Source organism: Monodelphis domestica, chromosome 7, assembly GCF_027887165.1.
Source record: "Monodelphis domestica isolate mMonDom1 chromosome 7, mMonDom1.pri, whole genome shotgun sequence".
In the NCBI taxonomy this organism is placed as follows: domain Eukaryota; kingdom Metazoa; phylum Chordata; class Mammalia; order Didelphimorphia; family Didelphidae; genus Monodelphis; species Monodelphis domestica.
Genome location: NC_077233.1, coordinates 172,743,009 through 172,762,083, shown reverse-complemented (window position 1 = coordinate 172,762,083; position 19,075 = coordinate 172,743,009). Strand labels below are relative to the sequence as shown.

The following is a 19,075-nucleotide window of genomic DNA, read 5'->3' as shown; positions in this document are numbered from 1 at the left end:
TTGTCCAGAGTCACACAACTAGGAAGTATCTGAGGTCAGATTTGATCTCAGGGTGTCCTGCCTCCAGGTCTTGCTCTCTATCCTTTGAGCCATTTAACTTCCTCTACCCACATCACTTTGAATGATTTCAAAAATGCCTATGGAATCTTGGTTATCATCCCTATACTTATTTCCAGTTTACTTGAAAGAATAAGCCCGATACTAGTACAGTGTTCAAGAAATTTTGTTGATTTTTAGGTTCAAAGGCATGGGGAGGAACCTTGTTTCCTCAAAAAGAGATAGTGTGGTATAGTGAAAAGACTTTTGGATTTGGAGGTAATAGAGACCTACGTGCAAATCCAACCTTTTAGTTGTGTGTTAAGTTCTGAAAGCCTCAGTTTCCTCATATACAGAATGGAGTTGGTAAAAATATGTTACCTATGGTCCAGATCGTATTCCATTCCATGAGAATCTTTGTGCTTCAGTGAACCTAGGTTTGATCCTAGAGACCCAGACTCTAAGAAGAAAGGGGATCAAGCTTTTGTCATTCTCTGGCTCTTAAGACCTACTCAGGAGTTTTTAGGAAAATTTCTTAAGCAACTGTCTCCTATAATGTATTTATAGAGTTCATTCTAACAGAAGTACACAATGTAAAAAGCAGGTATCTGACATAGGGTGGCTATTTATTTCTTCTACCACAAAGGAAATGCTTAAAACATAAGACACTTATTCTTTTGTTTTTATGTCATTTAGATTTCCCCTGTAATTTGCTTAGATTCAAGTTCAGCTATTTTGGGGTTGTTCTCTCCCACTTAACATTTTTGTACTCAATTGTATATTATTTTCATAGCACTATTTCACATTGCATCGGTTCATGATGGTCTTATGTTAATTTTTTTCATGTTTTTCATTTCTTATTAGCACAGTAATGTTCCATTACATCAGTATACCATGATATGTGGAGCCATTGCTCTAGTTCTTTGACTCCATTTTGTTGCTACCACAACAAAGTGCTGCTATCAATACTTTGGTGTAGATGGAGCTTTACTTTTTGTCATTCTTCACCTTTGTGTGTGTGTGTGTGTGTGTGTGTGTGCGCGCGCGCACATGTGCATGCACACATGTGTATACTTGTAGCTGCACTTTAATCTTATTTAATGTCCTATTTAATTTTTTTAATTTCCTATTTTTCTATTTAAACCTATCACAATGTATATATATGTTTACATATGAATATTTGTGTATATATGTGTACATATGCACATATAACCCCTTAGCATTGGCGCTATACTATTAACTAAAATAAAGTTTTAAGTAACAGAGTAATTATAAACTAAAATATTAAACAAGATTAAATATGGAATGTGGATAGCTACCTCTGTCTGTTCTTCTCTACCTACTTGCCTAGCAACAGAATCTTGAGTGAAAAGATATGGGTGTTTCCAACACTGTATTTGTATTAATTCCAAACTGCTATCCAAATGAGTGTACCAATTCAGAGCTCCATAAGCACTCTTTTAGTGGGGTTGTTTTTCCATAACCCTTCCCACTTTGACCTTTCCCATATTCAGTTATTCCACAAGGGGACCTCAAAAGCATTGAGTTGAATTCTCTCATTTTATAGGTGAAAAATTGAGGTTAGCACAGACTGTGACTTACTCTGAGATGCCCTACAATTAAGTGTCTGAGATAGAACTGAAACTCAGATCCTCCTGAATTCAAACCCAATATTCTATCCAGTGTGTCCTCCTAGTTGCTTTGGAGGCATGCCAGTCCAGCAGATAGGGAATTTCCCTGGTATACTCCTGCTGCTTTCAAGACCTTACCTTACAGGATTGCCATGAGGATCAAATAAGATCATATCTATAAAGTGCTTTGTAAACTTTAACATGTTCTATAAATGTCAGCATCAGTTGTCACTGGTATAGATGTATTGTGGAATCTTTTAGCCCTCTGGCATTTAGGAGTATAGAAACACATCAGGATTTCTCCCCAGCCACTTCTTATTGCACCTCTAGGGCCTTTAGACCATAGACTGGATTTTTAGACAGGCACCATTTATGTTTATAGTTGCAAAAACAAAACCTGGCCCTAAAAGTCTTCAGTAGCAATACTCAAAGAGGCTATAAGATGAAGATGTCACTCTGTGTCATGTGCTGAAGCTTCATATGTTTGGGTTACTAGGCTTAGTGTTTCCAAGATGATTTCCCTTTATTTTTCCCAGGTACATTTCCTAGAATTTGGATAATCTACCACCAGTGGACTGCTTGTATCCTAGTATACCAGCCTCCTGGGATGAACAGCTGAGGTTCTCATGGTGATAGTTCAATGAATAACATGCCATGCCATTATCTTGCACCCAGTTGGTCTTTCTAAAATAATAAAATAAAATCCAAATGGCTAAGGTAGCATTCACTATTCACTAACTTCAGGAGATCACTTATCTTGACTTGTATATTCCATCCACCTGTATAGATCCCAATCCACTCATGTCTTCTCATCTTGTCGTGTGTTTTTTTAGTGGTCCATAAGATTTGCCCAGTAGAGGCTGTATAGGCATCTGAGATTCTATCTGTTTTGTGTGATTTAGAATTGTTGTTATGCCTTGTTCTACTTGGTATAGCTGGAATTCCCTGCCCTGCTTTCTACAATGCAAGTGTTTTCTGTTCTTTAACTCGAATTAAATGGCGCCTGATTCTCCTCTTGCAGTTGAGCTTGCCTTAATGCCTGTCCACGGGGTAGTCATGCTGCAGTACCTAATGCCCACGGACCCTCCTGGTGCTTACTGATAGAGAATTTTTTTCTAATTCATAACATATATTTTATGCAAAGGCTAGCTTCATGGTCCATCTTTAGACAAGGCAGTCTGCCCTGAACTTTTGCTTGGTACAATCTGTCTCTTAAGATTTTGTTTGTGCCACTTGCTACAAAGGGTCTTTCCTGATATTCCCAATTGTTAAAGTCTTCTGATCCCCCCAAAACCAAAAATTACTTTGTTTTTATATTATTTTATATATAAATATATATATCTTATTTTTGCCTATTTGTTTTTTAAAAATTTTATTTAATTGATTAAGAGAATTTTTCTATGATTATACAGTTCATGTTCTTTCCCTCCTCTCCTCCCAGCTTCCTCCCATAGCCAACAAGCAATTCCACTGCGTTTTACGTGTGTCATTGATCAAGACCTATTTCCATATTATTGATATTTGCACTGAGGTGATCATTTAGAGTCTGCATCCCCAGTCATGTCCCCATCAACCCATGTGATCAAGCAGTTGTTTTCTTCTCTGTTTCTACTCCCACAGTTCTTTCTCTGGATGTGGATAGCATTCTTTCTCATAAGTCCTTCAGAATTGTCCTTGGTCATTGCATTGCTGCTAGTAGAGAAGTCCATTACATTTTATTGTACCACAGTGTATCAGTCTCTGTGAACAATGTTTTCCTGGTTCTGCTCCTTTTGCTCTGCATCAATTCCTGGAGGTCATTCCAGTTCACATGGAATTCTTCCAATTCGTTATTCCTTTTTAGCACAATAGTATTCCATCACCAACATATACCTACCACAATTTGTTCAGCCATTCCCCAATCAAAGGGCATCCCCTCATTTTCCATTTTTTATTTTGCCACCACAAAGTGTGGCTATAAATATTTTGGTACAAGTCTTTTTCCTTATGATCTCTTTGAGGTATAAACCCCACAATGGTATGACTGGATCAAAGAGCAGACAGTCTTTTAGAGCCCTTTGGGCCTAGTTCCAAATTGCCATCCAGAATGATTGGATCAATTCACAACTCCATCAGCAATGCATTAGTGTCCCTATTTTGCCACATCCCCTCCAACATTTATTACTTTCCTTTGCTGTCATGTTAGCCAATCTGTTAGGTGTGAGGTGGTACCTCAGAATTGTTTTGATTTGCATTTCTCTGTTTATAAGAGATTCAGGACACTTTTTCTGTGCTTATTGATAATTTTGATTTCTTTATCTGAAAATTGCCTATTCATTGCTTTTGCTTATTTGTGTATGTGTCATTCTCTGCCACCATTGCTCTGAAAGGTGAAGGCTTCTTGACAGCAGAGATATTTTCAATTTTGCCATTGTGTTTCTTGAACCTAGTATGGTGCCTAGCCTAACCATGAGTGCTTAATTAGCAAGAGCTTATTGAATTGAATCAGATGGCTTTCCTAGCAGTCTGATCTGCTGGTTAGTGAATGACCTAATACATGTGTAAGTCCAGGAATCCTGTGATTCAAGAGTGCTGAGATGGATGATGTGTCCCTACCCTACATAAGCAGTTTTGCTTAATTTGGTCAGTTACTGGTAAGTCCAGTGGTGACTTCTTTGGGCAAACGATGACACTGGAGGAGTATTCCCCAGACTGTCAGCAGACTGAGATGATCTTCAGTTTACTCTGTTTTTCTTTAATGAGCATAGTTTTTTTTTTTTACATGTTGTCTTGTCCCATTAGAATGTGAGGTTCTTGAGGGCAGAGTCTATTTTTTTCTTCCTTAGTGTCCCCAGCACTTAACACAGCTCCTGGCATATAGCAAATGCTTAATAAATGCTTATTGAATTGACTTCTCCCCATAAATCTCTCATAAAGACACTGCTTAACATGCTCAAAGTCTTTTTGTGTTCCTTTAAGTCATGGAGAACAGGGATTTGGATTGTCTCGTTGATGATATCTCTTACTTTTGCTAAATACCTGTCCAAATTCCTTTTCTGGTCAGATGTCCTTGATAATGCCTTTGATATCACTTTTTTTATGTGTCATCCTTAGTATGCTTGAGCCTATTTCTATTTACCATGGATCTTTCCATTGTCCTTTGGTTACCTGCAAATGAGATTCTTGTGTTCCATGATTCATAACCATAAAGCATCACTTCAAGAATATTGGTGTGGAAAAGAGGAGCTTTTGCTGCAGTTAATAGACTGGGATAATGGAATAGACAACAATTTCTTAATATGATTTGGACTTATCTCTTCTCATATTTAGTTTTGGATCCAAATGATTTTCTACTTCTAGCATCTGCAATCTAGTTGTTCTACCTTTTCTTCTCCGCACTTCTACCCTCCTCTCCTATATCTGATAGGCAATATACTGTGGAATTAAGAAGCTTATTAATGAGGGTGAAAAGAGAGTGTAAAAGCTGGCTTGAAGGTTAACATCAAGAAACTAAGATCATGGCAACTGGTCCTATCACTCACTTCCTGGCAAATAGAGGGAGAAGAAATGGAAGCAGTGCCAGATTTTATGTTCTTGGGTTCAAAGGTCACTGCAGACAGTGACCATAGCCATGAAATTAAAAGACACTTGCTCCTTGAGATGAAAGCTAAGGCAAAGCTGGACAGCATATTAAAAAGCAGATATCACCTTGCTGACAAAGATTCATATTATCACAGCTATGGCATGGCTGTGAGAGTTGAACTTTAAGGAATGCTGAGTGCTGCTGAATCGATGCTTTCAAATTGTGGTGCTGGAGAAGACTTTTCAGAGTCTCTTAGACAGCAAGGAGATCAAATCAGTCAATATTTAAAGAAATTGATTCTGACAATTCATTGGAAGGCCAAATACTGAAGCTAAAGCTTAAATTCTATGGCCACATAATGACAAGATAGTATTTATTGGAAAAAATCCTGATTTTGAAAAAGATTGAAGGCAAAAATAAAAGGGGATGTAGTAAAGGATGAGATTGTTGTTGTTGAGTCACTTTCAGTCATATCCAACTTTTTGTGACCTCATTTGGGGTTTTCTTGGCAAAGATGCTGGAGTGGCTTATCATTTCCTTCTCCAGCTCATTTTATAGATGAAGAAATGGAGGCAATCAGAATAAGTGACTTTCCTAGAGTCACAAAGCTAGTAAGTGTCTGAGGCTGGATTTGAATCAAGTCCTCCTGACTCCAGGCCTAGCTCTCTATCCATTGAGCCATTTAGCTGCCTTAAATGGATAAATAATGAAATAATGAACGTGAACTTGGACAGACTTTATGAGATAGTGGAGGATAGAACGGCCTGACCTGAACATGGTCTGTGGGACCACGAAGAGTTAGACAAAGTGCTTTAGTGAATAGGGAACTGGTCTGTGACTCGGGAATACTTAATTTGCTTGTTTCTTTTCTAAATCCTTACCATCTGTCTTAGTATTAATTCTAAGACAGAAGAGTGGCAAGGGCTAGGCAGTTGGGGTTAAGTGACTTGTCCAGGGTCACATAGCTAGGAAAGTGCCTGAGGTCAGGAGAACCCAGGTCCTGACTCCAAGCCTGTCACTGTATCCTCTGTGCAATTTAGGTTTTACCTCTGATTTCTGTGTCACCATGGGTAAGTTACTTAACCTCAGAATGCTCTAAATCAGAGGAGTCTAAGGAGGGGTTGGGGACTTATTCCAAGAGGCATAATATGTGTGCGTGTATTGATGGAGTAACTCAATGGGCTGCCTGCCCAAATGCATATCGTCATCTGAGCAAGAGTGTTTTTCATCCTATTGTTTTTCCTTGGTGGAAGGCATGCTTAGCTTAGTTCTTTTAGTGATCTCACTCACAAGACCCTTTAGCATTCTGGGACTATATGCAATCAGCATAATGGCATCTGGAAGTTTCTGTGGTAGTGCTCCATTGATAAGGGAAATCCCTCTTCTTTTTGAACATTGTGGAAGACTGTCTGTTGGGTTGTGAAACATATTTGCTTCATTCTTCCATTCAACAAGTATTCTATTTAAGCATCTACTACATTCTGGCAACTACTAAGTAGCTGAGCACATTTCCCAGCTTAATGCCTCTCTTGATGTTGAAAGTGGATCACTGAACAAAGTTATATTTGGGTTACCATCTATCATGGAATCTTATATGTGCAAGAAGCTGTATCTGAGGAAAAACTTTGTCGTCCTGTTCCTTTAAAGAGCTCCTTGAGGGGGCAGCTGGGTAGCTCAGTGGATTGAGAGCCAGGCCTAGAGATGGGAGGTCCTAGGTTCAAATCTGGCCTCAGACACTTCCCAGCTGTGTGACCCTGGGCAAGTCACTTGACCCCCATTGCCTAGCTCTTACCAGTTTTCTGCCTTGGAGCCAATACACAGTATTGACTCCAAGACAGAAGGTAAGGGTTTAAAAAAAAAAGAGTTCCTTGATTTTAATCACAAAATAGATATAGTAGGATTCTATATTCCAAATAACTCTAAGGCACTTGTATAACTCAAGATGCTCACCATAGAGAGCCATCTGTGAAATGGCTTTCTTTCTCATCCTTCCTCATTTTCCACAAGGATATTCTCAATGTGTATATAAACTATCATCATTTAAGATATGTTATAGAGATGTGATTCTGAATGATCAGTAGTTGCTCATTAATTCATTTTTGTTTTTTTTTGGGGGGGGAATAAGAGTATTATTCATAATCATGTCTAACTTTTTGAAATTTGCCCCTCTTTAGGATACCTTGAAAATTAATCTGAGTTTCTTTAAAGTTATTTTCTTCTCAACAAAATATAAATTTCTTGAGAGTAGCCTCATTTTTTTTGGTCCTCATATCCTAAGCATCTTGCATGGTGAAATGAACACATATCCCATGAAATTATGTTTTTGTTTGGTTTTGGATGGGTGATCAAAACAATTTCCTTGGCATCATCATTATTATTTTGAAAAAAAAAACTTAACTTCTTGCTTAAAATCAATTCCAAGGTAGAAGAGCTGTAAAAGGTAGGCTGGTTTTAAGTGACTAGGTCAAGGACATACATCTAGGAAGGGTCTGAGGCCAGATTTGAAGCCAGGACCTACAGGTCTGGCCTTATCCACTGAGACACCTAACTGAACACCACCACCACCCCCTCTCCTGGATCATTATCCACCATCTTTTTTAGGAGGATCTAGAAGTTATCTTTCTATTTGATTGTAACTAGTGTATCTTATGGTTTTATTTATATTAAGAATGTCTCTTTGGATAGGATATAGTTTTTACAATAGGGTAAATATTTATTAATCATTAGATTAGCATTTACAGTGCCAGGAATCGAATTAATATTTTAAAATCAATCAATAGATCAATCAATCATCATTAAGCACCCACTATGAACCAGACACTGTGTTAAGTGCCAGAGATATAAAAGGCAAAAGACAGTCCCTACCTTCAAGGACCTTACAGTCTAATGAGGGAGCCAGTATATACATATATGCAAATGTAAGTTACACAGGACAATAGGAAATAATTAACAGAAGGAAGGCATTCATATTAAGAGAGGTTGAGGAAAGATTCCAGCAAAAGATGAGATTTTAGTTTGGACTTAAAGGAAGCCAGGTGGAATGGAGATGGTAGAGTGTTTCAGACATGCCCCCATGCCAGGGAGAATGCCAATACTTGAGAGAGGTTGCAAAGGTGAAATCAACAGGTCTTGGTAATAGATTGGTTATGGAAAGTGAGAAAGAATGTTTTTTTTGGTTCTTTTTTTGCTAGCCCCCAAGTCCTAGAATCTTTTTGCATCCCCCTGCCCATTTCACCATGTTGGTACTAACATAATAGAAGTTGTTTTGTATTTTTATCTCTTTCAAGTGTCACCATGGTCAAAAATTTCATCAACTTATAATAGTCACTCCATTCTGGTGATGAGTAGGGGTGATCTTAGTGAACAGTGGTTGTTACTGGTATAGCATTCAGGAACTCAGATTCACTTCCTGATTATGCTAAGGAATATAGTTATAACAATATATAGAAAGAATTTAAAGAAATAGAAACACTTTGGAAAAAAAAATATACCTCACTCACTGATTTTCAACACTATTCTCTTTATACAGTATTTATCTCTTAAAGGGAACTTAAAGATCATCTAGTCCAACTTTTTCCCCAGCCCCAAATCCTAGTTTTTGGTTGAAGAAACTGAGGCCCAGAAAAATGAAATGACATGTAATCTAACATATTTTGTTGCAGAATTGAGTGAACATTTATTTCAAACTCTCCTTGAGGCTTCCCAGCCCACTGTGGTGCTTGTTACTTTGATCATGTTTTGGGCTCAAAAGTCTTTCAGTTATCTCCTGCTTTTAATCTCAGTGTAGCCAGACCTGAAGTCAGGAAGACTCATCTCTGCTGAGTTCAAATCTGGCCTCAGATTCTTATTAGCTGTGTGCAAGTCATTTAACCCTGTTTCCCTCATTTTTCCTTATCTCTAAAATGAACTGAAGAAGAAAATGGCAAATGACCCCATTAACTTTGCCAGGAAAACCCCTAACAGGAGCATAAAGAATAGGACATTACTGAAATGACTGAACAACCAAAAGAAATTGAAATTCTTGACAGATTGTAGTGACAACATCAGGCAGCAGTTTTCTCTATCCATGACCCCCTATCTCTACCTACTGATGGAAGAAATCTGACTAGTTACTAAAATTATTTAATGTTTAGCATTTCTTTTAATGTTCTTTTAGTTAACATTATTGTAATCACTCTTTTTTTGTTCTCTTTGTTCCACTTATTTTGCCATGCATCAATTTCTTCTGTTTTTGCAAAGAATTTAGGATTAAAAAAATTATAAACCAAATATTTCTCATACTCTGTACATAGCCTTTTAAAATGATTTCTCCAAATACTCCATGAAATTAGATAGCCTTTTTCTTTATAATGAGATATGGAGTACTTTCTACTTTTCGAGAATATATTATTATTTTTCAGTAAATCTGAGGTGTATGATAGGAGGAGAGATAATCCATTTTGAGCAAGAGAGCAGTCTTTGACAGAGATCAGCTGCAGAGATAGTGAGGAAGGAGCAAAAAGAAAAAACTGAAAGTTCCAGGAGAGAATGACTGAGAACTCCAACTGGTCACTCACTCACTTCCAGCTGGGAGCCAGAGGAAAGAGGAAAGAGGAAACCCTCCTAGGCTGGGAGGAAGCCTCGCTCTCTTTGGAGAACAACTGTGTCTCTTTCTGAGCTCCTAGATACCTCTCATTCAACTCTAAATTACTACAATCAAAAGCCATCAATGGATATTGTGGACTGGGACTTTGAAGAGAGCCATCCACAGAGAGATCCCTTTATCTCACTCTCCATCTCTCTCCTTTACCTGTCCCTGGACTCCTGTATTCAAGTTAGTTAGCTTAGAAGCAGGGATCAACTGGCAGTTGGCAAGAAGAGGGATCAAGACTGAGAAGTCTTGAACCCCAAGACTTTGGTGGGCCAATTTGCCAGAGGGTGCAAGTTGTAGGGCTTCCTGTTCACCCATTTTCCCTACTTGATACTTTTACCACTCCTTCCCTGTTTGAACCCAAATAAATTATCTCTTACTTTAGATTTAGGTCTGGGCCAGTTTCTAATAATAGAAAAGGGACTAAAGATTTGGGGAGGGTCATTCTTCTCCCCCAAAAGCGGAGTTAACCTCAGGATCCCAGTGATCCAAACTACCAGACCCAAAGAATAAGCATCTCTTCTTGGCTGTGGAGTAGCCCCAAGGTCCTGAAGGGAATTGGCAGTTGGTGTCCCTGAGGAAACCAGAGGCAGAAGAATTCATCTTGCCTATTAAGAATAGCTTGGACCTCAAGGGGGTCATTGTGTCATTTTACTAAAGTTTTCCCCTCTAGTTTTTGTCCTCTATCTCCCAGAACCATTCTCTGAGGAGACATACTCCGTCTTTCAAGGAGAAAGGACTTGGCTATCTCCTCCCAAAAGAAAGAGAAGGGAAGAACAATCTTTTCACCGTCTCTCCCCATTTCCCTCTCTCCCTCCATCCTCCTTGTTCCCTTTTAGTTCCTATATTACAGAGGAAAACAGAGGGTTTCAGGAACTATTGTATTTCTGAGCCACAGATAAGGAATAGATAAGTTTTGATAACATACTGACTGTATTTGCCCTTTATAATCAAGATATATTTTCATTCTGAAAAATGCATAGCACTGGTGAGTAAGACCTTTTTATTTCAGTAGTTTAGTATATAATTAAGTTTCATTTTCATATTTATAGGCATACTGGCCTTCAGGTACTCGTATCGTAGGATTTGAGAAGTGAAGGCAGGGAGTTAGGAGGAGGTAAGAAAAAGTCGATAGGCAGAAGAAAGGATGTGAGAAAAACATAGACAGAAGAGAGAAATGATACTTTTAAATGCTTTAAATTTTTTTCTGGGTTTCTTCAAGATGAAAATGGAATGAAATTTTTTTCCTTGAATTGCTGGAATTTTCCTTCCTTCCTTCCTTTCCTTCCTTTCCTTCCTTCCCTTCCTTCCTTCCTTCCTTCCTTCCTTCCTTCCTTCCTTCCTTCCTTCCTTCCTTCCTTCCTTCCTTCCTTCCTTCCTTCCTTCCTTCCTTCCTTCCTTCCTTCCTTCCTTCCTTCCTTCCTTCCTTCCTTCCTTCCTTCCTTCCTTCCTTCCTTCCTTCCTTCCTTCCTTCCTTCCTTCCTTCCTTCCTTCCTTCCTTCCTTCCTTCCTTCCTTCCTTCCTTCCTTCCTCTGTCTTTCTCTCTCTTTCTTTCTCTTCTTTTTTTTTTTGGTAATCCAAAGGAGATTACATTAAAAGATACTTAAGTTTCCTGAAACAGGTGTGTCATTTCCTCATATAATAATAGAGATTGGGGATTTAGGAACTTATTTTCTATTCTTATTATCTAGTCCCTGAGCTATCACTAACTATCTGTATGATCTTGCTGTGTCACTTAAATTCTCTTGTCTTAGTTGTTTCATCTTAAAAAATGAAGGTATTAGACTGGACCTCTTAAGGGTTCTTTTAGACTGAACATTTTATGATTTTTAAAATTGTTCTTTTTTTTTCAGTTTCAGTCACATGTGACTCTTCATGACCCCATTTTGGGCACGTCTTGGCAAAGACTCTAGAATGCTTTATCGTTTCCTTCTCCATCTCATTTTATAGATGAGGAAATTTGAGACAAACAGGGTTAAGTGACTTGCCCAGAAACACATAGCTAGAAAGTGTCTGAGGCCAAATTTGTATTCAGGTCTTCCTGACTCCAGACTCCATACTCTATTCACCTAGTTGCCCCCGTTCTAAAAATAGCTTTATAGAACACTTCAAGGTTTGCATTTGCTTTTTCCATTAGCTTTGTGAAGTAGTGACTATAAGTACTATCTCTATTTTGTAGATAGGGAAACTGAAGTGCAAAGAGTTTAAGGAATTTACCCATAGTTACTTAGCTAGTAACTGGAGTGGGATTAAAACCTAGACCTGTGATGACTCTCAATATAGAGTTCTTTCTGCTATATCATGTGCTTCCTGCCTCATAGCTAATAACCAGTTCTATTCATAGCTATAAATTAGTGTTTATTCATTTTTTTTTACTAATTAAGCTTTTACTAATTATAAGAAATATCCTTGTGCTTAATAACTGTGTGACCCTGTGCATGCCTCTAAATCTCCCTGGATCTTAGTTTCCTGAGCATAGGGTACAGCTTGTGCAAAGGTTCAGGGGTGGGAGAAAACAGTGTTATGTAGAAGGAGCAGCAATGAGCATTTCAGAAATCTTCCCAATCTCTCGTCTCTTCTCTCTTCTCTCTTCTCTCTGCATCTCTCTCTCTCTCTCTCTCCTCTCTCTCTCTCTCTCTCTCTCTCTCTCTCTCTCTCTCTCTCTCTCTCTCTCTCTCTCTCTCTCTCTCTCTCTCTCTCTCTCTCTCTCTCTCTCTTTCTCTCCCTCCCTCCCTCCCTCCCTCCCACCTGGAATCAATTGTACCACATATCTCATTTCTCTACATTTACTGTCCTATTCATTTGTTTGATTTGTGCCCATGGGCTCATTGCAAATTGCTCCTCGCTGTGATCCCTATCTAGTTATTTTGGGGAGCTTGCAAATTCATAAATGAACAAGTATACCCCCTATAGAATGTATAAATAATATGGGTCTCATACACACATACACACATTTCTCTTTTTCAAATGAATGCTGATGCTATTGTGACGAATAAAATGCAAATTCCTTTTAAAAATTATTGAATTCATAGTAGCTTCCGGTTACTTATTTTCTCAAATAATGAATACAGAAAGGTGAGGTTTTTATAATGGAACAAGTCCTGGTTCTTAAGTCCTAAGCCTGAGTTTCAAATCCTACCTCTGTTGCTTGCTGTTCAAAATCCTTATCTCTAAAATATGGGTTGGACTTTGAAATACCTTCTAGCTCTGATTCTATGATCATATTATTTTATGATAGAATAGTTCCTATCTGGGGGATCCAGGAAATGCTTTGATTTTTTAAAAAAGGACTTTCATGCTTGAAAAGTCTGGGGACCACTTCCCTACGTCATCACTCTTATGTCTCCCTTATGACCCACCTGCAACTATCTCAAGAGACTGTTCCTGTTTCCTGTGACAATCTCAGCTGGAACTTGATCTCAGCAGCTGTTAATATGAAAGTGTAAATGTGATAGGGAAGCTGCTGTCCTCATAGGCATTTCTGGAAATGTAGGTGCTGACACTCATCCCACCCTATTTTCAAAGCTTCATGAGCTAAGATGTTCTCAGGGCAACTTGAGGACATTAAGTAAGTTAAAAGGGATGACTGTTAGCCCCATTCACTTGGGAGAGTTCAAGACTTCCTTTCTTCCCCAAGCAGAGATCTAGCTACTGATCCATCTCAATTCAGCAAGCATTTGTTACATGTCTACCATGTGTCAAGCACTGTACCAGGGTTATGAAAAGGAAACTCTAACCCTGTAAAACCAAAGCCTGTTTTTAAAAAAGTCTTACCTTCTGTCTTAGAATTAATACTGAGTATCAGGGGTAAGTGACTTGCCCAGAATCACACAGCTGAGGTCATATTTGAACCCAATACTCTGTCTCTATCCACTGAGTCACCTACTAGCCCCTTTCTAAGCCTAAATTTTAAAAAGGAACAATTATTACTTCAGTTATAAAGGGTAGAATTTACAAAGAAACTCTCCAAAATTCTTTGTAATACCTAAAATTCTTCTCAAAAGTGAACAAAAACATCTTGGAAGCTGTTATAATTTTTTTAACTTAACTGTTGGAGTAGAGCACAATGGGTATGTAGTTAAGTAAATGTAAGATATATACAAAGTAAATTTAATTTGAGGGACAAGGGAAGAGTGGATGGAAAGAGAGCAGAGGGGAAAAGTGAAGATGTCATCAGCTATTTGCCTTTGCAGCTAAAGGGAGTTAGTGTACTGCTGTGCTTGCCACTGCTTCCTGGTACCCTGTTTGTCTGTAGGAGACCTCTGTTCTCACTTGAATGTTCTTTGTTCTCTTTCTGCCTTCCTTTCAGGGACCTCAAACTTTGTGAGGCTGTAAGGTCTCATATTATCTCCTCCTAGCCAAGAAATGGGCTACATTAGGAAAATAGATTAGAAAGGGCTATACTAGGAAGACTGATTGGGGAAAGTTTTAGCTGTCAAACAAAGGACTTGATATAGAAGCAGTAGGGAAACTTTTTGATCAAGGGAGTACATGGTCACATGTATGCTTTGGATTTATTTTTCCCTTCACAGTGTTAGGAAAACCTGATCTAGTTCTGACTAGGGAATCCTCAGATTTCTACTGAGTTAGGGCACCTGGATGTTTAGATTTTAAATGTGTAGAAGCTGGCCTCCAATAATTCCTATCTGTATGACCCTGGGCAAGTCGCTTAACCCAATTTGCCTGGCCCTTTCCTTCTGTCTGAGTTGTTACTGAGACACAAAGTGAGGGTTTAAAAAAATTTCATAAGAACCTTTGAACTTTTGAAAAACTCTTGCCTTCTGTGTTGGAATCAATACTAAGTATTGGTTCCAAGGCACAAAAGTGGTAAGGGCTAGGCAATAGAGGTTAAGTGACTTACCCAGGATCACACAGCTAGGAAGTGTCTAAGGCCAGATTTGACTTTAGTCACATTTAACAGAATAACACAATATTTTTTTCCTTCTCATAGGGCATTAAAGTCATGTGGACAAGGTGGTACTGCTCATGTGAAGTTAGTAGTGGAATGGGACAAAGAGACAAAAGATTAGTGAGTATTGAATTACTTGACAATTATGACATTCTTTTAGTTTTTCTCCTTTTTCAGCTCTGACCTTTGAAAGATTTGCTGGGCAGAGGCAGAGGAAGACATCCTTTCCCTTTCCCTGATGTAAATACCTTGAGAGTGTTACAGTCCGTTTGATTCATCTTCCCAATTATTCCATGCTTAGCTTCAGTTTTCCAGCCTCTCATACTTTCCTATATTTGTTTTAGTGCTAATGAAAAAAAGGCCATTTATTCAATTTCTTTATGTCAGTTGGCTTTATTGTATTCTCTTCTTCTCCTTCTTCTCCCCCATCAACTATTTTTTTCCAAACGGAACAGTCCATTGTTGGCAAACTATAGTAAGTTTAGTATGAGTTGCTACAATTCATTGTCACTACTCTAAAAGAAAATTCCTAATCCATTTTTTAAATCCTTATCTTCTGTCTTAGAGTCAATACTTTGTATTGGTTCTAAGGCAGAAGAGAGGTAAGGACTAGGCAATTGGGATTAAGTGACTTGCCCAGGGTCATGCAACTAGGAAGTATCTGAGGCCAGATTTGAACCTAGGACTTCCATTCTTCAGAAGGCCTGGCTCTCTATCCACTGGGTCACCCAGCTGCCCCTCAAATGCATTTTCTACTGAAAATGGGTGGATTTGGAATCAGGGGGACCTTGGCTCAAATGTCACTTCTGACCTTACTTGTATAACCTTGGGCAAATCACGTAAGTCTCTGAGCCTCAGTTTTCCTCAGGTGCAAAATAGACATAACAATGACCATAACTTCACAAGGTTACTATGAGCTCAGATGAAGTAATGTATGAAAAGTGCTTTGCAAACTTTAAGGCATTAATATAACTATAATACTATTGCTAAGCACAGTACAGTTTTGTTTGTTGTTGTTTCATGAGATACTACGGCCAAAGAATTAATTTCCTGTAGCCAGCCTATCGGGGATATTCCTTTTTCTACTTAGCTGGAGAGGTTTAGGAAAACGAACTCATTGCCTTCTAGAAGCCATACTCCATTGCACAGCTTTTGAGACCTCAGGCTCACCTCCATACCACATTTCTGTGGCAGGTAAGCAGGTCAGTTGGCGAAAGGTAAAAGGTGGATTATCTGAATATTTAATATCTTCAGGATGTAAGGAGAAAAGAAGAAAGGCCTTTAGCATTTTGAATAGAACCTCTGAGTTCTATCAGGCAAACTGAGAGAAAACACAAATAGGAATTGCACAGGACTGGCAGACATGGATGGTTTGCAGTCTGCATTGTTGGAGAAATCATCCACATAGATGTGATCACTGATTGCTTTGAGCTATATTTGAGTACTCTTCAAATTAATATTTTGGAACCCAGAAAGAAAAATCACATGTGTTTGTTCCTAATAGTTTTGCATATCTTTTGCTGTGAGTGCATTCACAGCTACATGGACCCATGATATTATTGGAAAGGGCTCCTACAGCTAGAGCCGTCTTAGTTTGTCTTTGTCTTTGGTAACACCCTTCTTTTTTTTTTTTTGCAGCTTGTTTGTAAACACAGAAGATGAATATGTCCCTGATGCAGAAAGTGTCCGTCTGCAGAGGGAACATCATCACCAGCCTCAGACTTGCACTTTATCACAGTGTTTTCAACTGTACACCAAAGAGGAACAGGTGGGTGGCGGTAGAATTGATAATTTGGCAATTTAAGAAGGTAGATTGAATTACTTCACAACAAACAGATCTAATCATTTCCATTTATTTTTAGCAAACTATAGCTTGTGGAATGATACTTGATATCATTTCCTTCCAGTTAACTCTTTGTTGATCATAGAAAAATCATTTTATTCTTAGAATAGTGCCTGGAACTCAGTAGGTACTCAGTGAATGCTTGTTGACTGTTGTTTTACACCACCCTGGACCAACGTTTCCCCAGCTGGAAAACAATAGAGATGGTAGTAGTCAGGGGATGTTGGATTAAATATCTAAAATTCTTTTCAGTTCTAAAGCCTAAGACCCTTTGTTTCTTTTAAGACTTTAGTTACTGAGTTATTAATATAACAGTAAAATGTTGATTGATTCGATGGCTTAGAGCAGGGTTTCTTAATCTTTTTTTTTGTTTTATGGATTCCTTTGGGAATTTGGGAAAACCTATGGGCTCCTCAAAATAACATTAAAATCATAATTGAAGGAAATATTAAGTTTCAGTTAGAGGTTAGTGAAAATAAAAATGTAATTTTTTCCCCATTTATGTTCATAGACCTCCTGAAATTATAGACCACAGGCAAAGAAATTGGTTTAGAGAATGAGGTATATTTGTTGGCTACTTTAATTTAAATTAAATTTAATTGAAATTAATTTCTATTAATTAAGAATAACACTGAAATCTTTTTGTTTCAATTTATGCTGTCATAAAGCTTTCTAAAATACATTAGTTCATTTATTGGCTATCTTCCATCCTTATATTTCTATAATGCTTTTCTTTTATCAAGTAGACAAGCATTTTTTTTTGTACCTACTCTGTGCCAGGCACTGTGCTAATGTAAAATTTAAATTTAATCTCAAATAATAAAATATTATATTTTAAGGGATTAATTAATGATTATTAGAAGTAAAGGAATAAGGAGGTAAAAAATAAAAAAACATGTGCCCATTACTAATCAGCCTGTTCAAAACCCCCTTACCTCCACCATGGTTGCTGACAGAAAGCCAAAGAGAGCCCGAGCAGGACAGCCCACTGAATTCATCCCCTGTTTACAGGAAGTACGTAATGACAGGAAGTCAGTGAGCTCCCAGGAAGTGTAGTTCTTTTTTAAGGTGACAGATTTTCAATTATACACTGAGCTAGACCATTTTAAAAAATGCTTACCTTCCATCTTAGAATCAGTATTGTGTATTGGTTCCAAAAGCCAGACAATTTTAAAACTTCAAGCCTTTAATAATCCCATACATTTCATAATATTTAGAATTTGTCCTATATGCATTAGGACTTGTAAGTAGGATCATCAGAGATGCCTTTTTCTCCTGGATATTCCATCTTCCCCCCCCCCCCAACCCCCATTACATGTAACAACAATTTTTAACATTTGAGTTTTTTTTAATTTTGAGTTCTAAATTCTCTCCTCTTCCCCCTTTCCCTTCCATGAGATACAAAGCAGTTGAATTACATATAAAACACTTATTTTAAAAAGAATTTTAAAATATTTTAAAATATTTTAATTTTAATATATCTTTAAAATTTTTAAATAATAGTATTTTCAAGTAAGTCTTCCCAGATTTTTCTGAAAGCATCATCTTTATCATTTCTTATAGCATAATGGGATTCCATCACAATCATATACCACAACTTGTTCAGCCATTCTCCAATTGATGGACATCCTCTCATTGTCTAATTCATTGCTACCACAAAAAAGCCACTATAAATACTTTTTTTTGGATAATTTTGGAATACAGACCTAGTAATGATATTGTTAGGTCAATGGATATGCACAATTTAATAGTCCTTTGGCCATAGTTCCAAATCTCTAGAATGATTAGATCAGTATAGTGCCCCAATTTTCCCATATCCCATCTGATATTTGTAATTTTTCTTTTCTGTTACATTAATCTGATGCATTTGAGGTAGTATTTCAAAGTTTTTTTTTTAAACCTTACCTTAGAATTGATATTAGTATTGATCCAAAGTAGAAGAGTGGTAAGGGCTAGGCAATGGGAGTTAAGTGACATGCCCAGGACCACACAGCTAAGAAGTGTCTGAAGTCAAATTTGAGCCCAGAACCTCTCATTTTCAGATCTCACTCTATATTCTTTGAGCCACTTAGCTGCCTCTTCAGAGTTGGTTTAATTTGCATTTCTCTTATCAGTGATTTAGAGCACTTTTTCATATGACTATAGCTGGCTTTGATTTCTTCATCTGAAAATTTCACATTCATATCCTTTTAATATTTATCAATTGGGGAATGACTTGTATTCTTATAAAATTTGGCTCAATTTTCTATATATTTGAGGAATGAAGCCTTTATCAGAGAAATCTGTTATAAATGCCACCTCTTCCATCCCCTCATTTTCTACTTTCCTTATAATTTTGACTGTATATTGGTTTTGTTTGTTCAAAACCTTTTAAATTTAATCAATCAAAATTTCCCATTTTATATCCCATCATGCTATCTATCACTTTTTTGGACATAAATCCTTTCTTTATCCATAGATCTGA

General features: G+C 37.6%; 1 protein-coding gene across 1 annotated transcript in view; it reads left to right on the top strand.

Moving 5' to 3' along the window:
• The window catches only part of USP31 (ubiquitin specific peptidase 31), a 155,228-nt gene that overhangs the window by 103,401 nt on the left and 32,752 nt on the right, over nt 1-19,075 (top strand). Inside the window, exons 10-11 of the mRNA XM_001377847.4 lie at nt 14,811-14,888; nt 16,407-16,536. Coding sequence (XP_001377884.2) covers nt 14,811-14,888; nt 16,407-16,536 — 208 coding nt within the window. The remainder of the gene's footprint in view (nt 1-14,810; nt 14,889-16,406; nt 16,537-19,075) is intronic.